Raw genomic sequence first — 6976 nt, forward strand, 5'->3', positions numbered from 1 at the left:
CTTGGCTTAAATAAATAGTACTGATCAAAATTAAGAAAATTGAATCTGAGAAATGTTCTATCTGTAATTTGATAGCTACAGAAAACAAAGCATTGAAATATTTTTGTTCATTCTTCAGGAATTAATAGTAATCTAATCCAATAAGACTTTCGGTTCGTTCAGGGTGTCTGTAATTATCTGTTACATCATGGCTACACATAAATATGAAGACAAAATTGTCCAAAATGGAACATTTAAATGTCAGTTTTCATATGCCGCCTTAATTGGCATTTAATATTTACATTTTAAATTTAATTATAATAAATATTTTCTTTTCAGCTTTTGAGATTTTTATACAAAAGTTTTATTTGGTGCGGTGACGTTTTGAAAATGCATTTGATCTGTTTGGGTAAACTGCGTTTTAGCAGCTTATGCGTTTTCAAAACGCTGAAAACCGCATTTTCACACCGCACCTACTTAGGTGCGGTGGCAGCTTTCTGACAGCGATTTGACTTTTCCAAGAAAATAAAAATATACCATAGCCACCACACAACTTATTAGCATATTATTTTTAATCAGCTTATCAGCAGATTATTCAATAAGCTGCAGTTGCCCCAAAACAGACCCTAGAGATCAAACCATAATAAAGATTTCGTTTGAAACAGTTTCGTCTTCCGGTGAATCTCTTTTGAAAGGCACGTTGAGAAGGTTCGGGTTCTCCGTGGATCAAAATGGTAAAAAATTACTCTTCTTGTTAACAACTTCGGGAGACGCTCGATAGTTGTTGTTTCATCTAACAAAAACTTTCACAAACATTGACGTTCACTAAAATGTATCCATTAGATCACGGGTATTATCTTCGGAGCTTTGTGATTTTTTATTTATTCAAGTAAATATTCGAATTTGTAGCATATTGGCTGAAAAAATAAAATAAAAATATTAAATTTTAATTTTGAATAGAAGCGTGCACGCTCTTCTAACATTGGTTAACAGTAATTGCACGTATTTAATAGAAATGGATTATTATAGTGATGTAGCTTTTGTTTTGTATAATCAATAGATGGCTGCCAATGTAGATAACTATTATAATTCTATACTCTTTATCATAAGGATTATTTTTCTTAAAGCCAAATGCAAAGTGTTTATTTGTTGTTTGGCTCGTTTATATTTCGAGCTCAAAAAGTGTATTTGTGTTCGATTTGTTTGCTTAACAAGCTGAACACGAGCTGTTCACGAACAAAGAGTCATTTTAATAACTCTAATCATGTAGCCATAAGACAATGAGTGTTTGAGCAAGATTTAAAAATTATTATTTATATTAAAACATCATTTGAATCTAATTTAATAATTTTTATTCTATTTTCTTAATCAATATTTTAATTGGTTATAAAATACATTATATAGCTTTTCATGTAACAAAAACCATAGCCAAGAGAAATAGTTTTGAACATCATGAACTAAGATTTTATGAGCACTTACGATGATCTTATGACGCCACATTTTGATCCATGTATTTTTCCATTCTATAGTTCTCATTCTCAATCAACATATTTGTCATAGGCATCGTATCACCTCTCTTTAAACATGAAATTGAGAATGAGAATAAAAAAGAGCAAGAGAGAAAGACAATTATAAATTACCAAAAAAATCGATAAAAAGGACGATAAGACTTCTGATATGATAATTTTTATGAGATTAGTCGAACACATAATTCCAAAAGAATTGGACTAAGTTAACCCAAGCAGGTCTATGACAAAGAACTATAATATTCCTCAATGTTTAATAAGTTAATTTAAAAAGAAAATTTATTTGAGACATGAGCACTCCTAAAAAATATGTTATAATTGCTAAATACATTTTGGGGCCTACCCTAAAAATTTCTTATTTAGAAAAAAAATCATTGTTTCTGTTTTAGAATCTTTCAATAGGATCATGAATGGTGATGCTATTAACTCAATGAGGGCTACCTCATTCTTCAAAGCTAATTGAACCACAAGGTAGATGGTGAATCAAAATATCTCAATAAATGACTGCATTCAACAATGCGGGTTTATAAAACAACATCCAATTGATATATCAATGAAATATAAATGGACTAAAAATGGTGTCCAATGATAATAAGAAATTCTTAAAATTGACAGACATAACCTAATCGAGTTTTCATAGATCCATCACTCGGGTTATCAAACTTCAAATCTACATGGACATGGAGAAAATTGTCCCAACATAGTCGGGAATTGATTGTCAATAATATACAAATTGTGTTGTCGTAGGAAACTCTATATACTCCAAGCCAAAAAGGAGACAAACCTAAAATTTTTATGATTATTCATTTGAACAAATAAGGAGTAAGACTTCCCTCTATCAAAGTGTGATAAGGTGCCTATGAATAAAAAAATGAAATGTAATATAAACCATGAGAATCAAAGTTACTTGACATGGACTTAAAATCCAATTTGGATTAGGATAATTACTAAAGTTTTTAAGTGCTCTAGTCAATCATCTGAGCAAATATAAATTATAAGATCACCTAAATGGGAGGAAGCAATTGTAATTCCCAAGGATATGAAGTCGTGAAATATTATATATCCTTAATTTGGTGTCTTCATTAATATGCAAGGGATTAGGCCATGTTAAATTTAAGGCAAGGGAATTCATCATTGTGATGAGTGTAAGAGGCACAAATTATGATCTATAAATTTCTAGTCATTAGTGGAACTCCAAAATTTAGTTTATTTTTAGAAACTTCCAGATGCCTCATAATGAATAGGAAACTCTTTTCTAAAAATATTTATTTCTTACTTCATTTTATTTAAAATTAACAAATCATTCAGTTTTATAGAAGAATTACTTTTGTTTTAAGAGCCTGGTCTATATGCGATTCCTAGAAAAGTATAAATAAAAAAAAAAGTAAATAAAATACCTCACAATATTAAACATAATCACATATTACAAGAGTAGATATATGGGCTGGTTGTTATTGTGTTGGGAAAGACACTCTAGTAAAAGAAGAAAGATGGTATGAATTGATCATAAATCTATATAAAAATGTACATCAAAATGAGTTGGTCTGCAAGCACGGAGCCATTATAGAATGAAATGTAGTGTCATGATGCTAAGGAGATAATAAGCTCAAATTTAAGGCAAACCTAAAAAATGGTCAAGGGGAATGATGAAGGTAACCTTTAAATATTCAAATTGCGTCAAAAATAATACTAAAAAATAGACCTTTAACAAGTATGTTGCATCAATAGAACAAATTATACTTATTGGCTACACATCTTATATGAGAACTAAATTTGTTAGGACATGTCCCAACATGATTCAAATAATTAAAATACCAACTCAAAAAGACAATTTGTAGGTCAAAGTAATTTGAGTGTAAGAAAAATCATTGTAACCTTGGGTTGCCCTATTAGTAAAGATTCTTTCAAACTTGTTAGTATATAACATGCATATAAGGTATGATCTAGCCAAGTAGGATATATCCTGACATGAAATGACCAATCCATCACCCTATAATGTTGATATATTATAGGGTGGATCCTATCATAAACCTACCAATCAAAATTTTCAATGTGGTGTTTTAGCCAAGGATGGTGTTACCTTACATTAATTGACTTATCAATTATATGAAGGTGGTGTTTTAGTTAATTAGGGCACCACTTCACATGATTTGACTTACCAACCATTTGAATGTGGTGTTTTAGTTAAGTAGAGTGCTACCTTAGAAGAGTCGACTAATAAACCATGTGAAATGTTGTTTTAGTCGGGCAAGGTGTTTTTTAACATGAGCTAACTAATCATCCTTGTATGATGGTGAATGTTCCTATTGGTTAGAGCATAACCTATGATAAGGGTGATATTATAAATAAATTAAGTTGCACACACACACACACACACACACACACACACACACACACACACACACATACATAAATACATATATACATAGAGGACTTGGTTGCCTAAGGCATATTTTCTGGCAAAGGTCAAGTTGGCTAAGGTTTATCCTGTTTCAATTGACCTACTGTAAGTCATATTAATCAAGGCATATCCTATGTCAAATATCAATTACCACGAAAAAAAAATAATTAGGGTATATATTGCATTGATGGACAAAATATGCAAAAGGAAGTAGGAAAAATAAAATCAAGCATCTGATCGTGGCTGCATCAGTAAGTCACTACATACTAGAGGCACAGTTCCTTACACTGAGTATATGAAAAGATCAATAAGTCATAAGCAACGTATGTAAGAAAATTTTATAAGTACTATTTACTAATTAAATTTATAAAAATATATACAAAAAGAGTGCTTTGAAGAGAATCAACATCACAGAATACATCAATACTACGTGGATCACCAATATGATAACATCAAATCATAAGAGCTTATGCAAGCAAAAAATACATTTTTGAATAATTATCCATATAAATTTTGATTATCTTTTAATTTCATTACAATACTTTATAGGATGACTATATGAGACTGCAGATGATGTAGTGTCAAAGATTAATAGGTGTATAAAATATGGGGAGCCTAACACTCCCCTATTAATATATATTTACTCACATAAAATTTGTATCTATTTCTCTAATTAATTTAAGTGTTGAAAACGAACACAAATATTTTTTTGAGCCGAACACAAACACATGCTCAGCTCGCTCAAGCTAAGCCCACACGTTTCTTTATTGTGGCATTAGAAGATTATTCAACAAATGGCATAACATATCATTCCATCCAAACACAAATCTCCATCATTAATACAAATAGTTTAGAATGGCTTGCTGACACTTGGTCTTCAGTTTCATTTGCATTACCCCTCCAAGGCCACAACTTCTTATAATGTTCTTGAAACAGCTGGTCATCCATAGGGCATTTCCGAGGATTAGTTTCAAGTTAACCCCAAATTAATATAGAATCCAAATCTCTAACTTCACTCTAAATCAATTCTATCAAACTTCATGTAACACACACACACACACACACACACACACACACACACACACACACACACATACATAAATACATATATACATAGAGGACTTGGTTGCCTAAGGCATATTTTCTGGCAAAGGTCAAGTTGGCTAAGGTTTATCCTGTTTCAATTGACCTACTGTAAGTCATATTAATCAAGGCATATCCTATGTCAAATATCAATTACCACGAAAAAAAAATAATTAGGGTATATATTGCATTGATGGACAAAATATGCAAAAGGAAGTAGGAAAAATAAAATCAAGCATCTGATCGTGGCTGCATCAGTAAGTCACTACATACTAGAGGCACAGTTCCTTACACTGAGTATATGAAAAGATCAATAAGTCATAAGCAACGTATGTAAGAAAATTTTATAAGTACTATTTACTAATTAAATTTATAAAAATATATACAAAAAGAGTGCTTTGAAGAGAATCAACATCACAGAATACATCAATACTACGTGGATCACCAATATGATAACATCAAATCATAAGAGCTTATGCAAGCAAAAAATACATTTTTGAATAATTATCCATATAAATTTTGATTATCTTTTAATTTCATTACAATACTTTATAGGATGACTATATGAGACTGCAGATGATGTAGTGTCAAAGATTAATAGGTGTATAAAATATGGGGAGCCTAACACTCCCCTATTAATATATATTTACTCACATAAAATTTGTATCTATTTCTCTAATTAATTTAAGTGTTGAAAACGAACACAAATATTTTTTTGAGCCGAACACAAACACATGCTCAACTCGCTCAAGCTAAGCCCACAAGTTTTTTTATTGTGGCATTAGAAGATTATTCAACAAATGGCATAACATATCATTCCATCCAAACACAAATCTCCATCATTAATACAAATAGTTTAGAATGGCTTGCTGACACTTGGTCTTCAGTTTCATTTACATTACCCCTCCAAGGCCACAACTACTTATAATGTTCTTGAAACAGCTGGTCATCCATCGGGCATATCCGAGGATTAGTTTCAAGTTAACCCCAAATTAATATAGAATCCAAATCTCTAACTTCACTCTAAATCAATTCTATCAAACTTCATGTAAAAGTCCACTACCCTCACCCCGCAACTCCCGCAGCACAACGTACCGCTAATTCCCGTATAACTAACTACGGACATCCATCCGCAAGCCTGCACGACTCCCAAAGCAGAATTGACGGCAGATCCAATACCTCGCACCGAATTAACATACGGCCTCCCTCCCCGAACTCCCCGCACGAAGCGTATGCAGGGTATAGGATTATAAGAGTCTCTCCCTCTCGACAGTTTTTTGTGAGTTCCATGCTTTCAACTTCTCTGTTAGACGCCATAACTCTTTAATACTTTAGAAAGAAGCCAAGGAAGAAGACAATTAAGGCAAGTAAGCGAGTGGGGTAAATGGAATTAAGACTGAGAATCATTTTTGCTCTGTAATTGGAAGCTTTATTGGTTTTGATTGCATTCCGATTGAGGCGGAGGAGAGAGGGGGAGGAATGAAGATGAAGGCGACGGCGGCGGTGGAGTTCATTGTGGCGGCGGTGTTGGTTGCGGCGGTATGGACGGATGGAAGGGATGTATCGTACGATGGGAGGGCGCTTTTGATTAATGGGACGAGAAGAATTCTATTCTCTGGATCCATTCATTATCCGCGAAGCACTCCGGATGTAAGTCTTTCTCTTCTTATATGGAGCGAATATTACGTGCGGTATTTGTATGTGCTGATTGATGATATTGAAATGATAAATGAATATCCATCTCAACACCATCAATTCGCATGTGCGTGATTGTTGTGAATTGCGATTCTGTTTGCTTAGGCTTTAGGAATGGCGGATTGGTTTTGGCGTTTTGGTTCTTAAATGTGACTTGAGTTCTGTGCTGGTACGGGGATGGGGAAGGCGAGGATAGTACGGGTTAGATCGATGGCTCTTTTTCACTCAGGACAATAGCATGCTTCAGAACTTTAGAGTTCAAATATATATATATATATATATATAGTGGATC

General features: G+C 32.8%; 1 protein-coding gene across 1 annotated transcript in view; it reads left to right on the plus strand.

The window, feature by feature from the left end:
* The first annotated feature begins 6286 nt into the window (after positions 1 to 6286).
* LOC110019406 (probable beta-galactosidase C) overlaps positions 6287 to 6976 on the plus strand; it is a 13773-nt gene continuing 13083 nt past the window's right edge. The window contains exon 1 of the mRNA XM_020717043.1: positions 6287 to 6639. Coding sequence (XP_020572702.1) covers positions 6469 to 6639 — 171 coding nt within the window. The 5' untranslated portion in view covers positions 6287 to 6468. The remainder of the gene's footprint in view (positions 6640 to 6976) is intronic.

This window comes from Phalaenopsis equestris, unplaced genomic scaffold (assembly GCF_001263595.1).
Source record: "Phalaenopsis equestris unplaced genomic scaffold, ASM126359v1 Scaffold000055, whole genome shotgun sequence".
Lineage (NCBI taxonomy): Eukaryota > Viridiplantae > Streptophyta > Magnoliopsida > Asparagales > Orchidaceae > Phalaenopsis > Phalaenopsis equestris.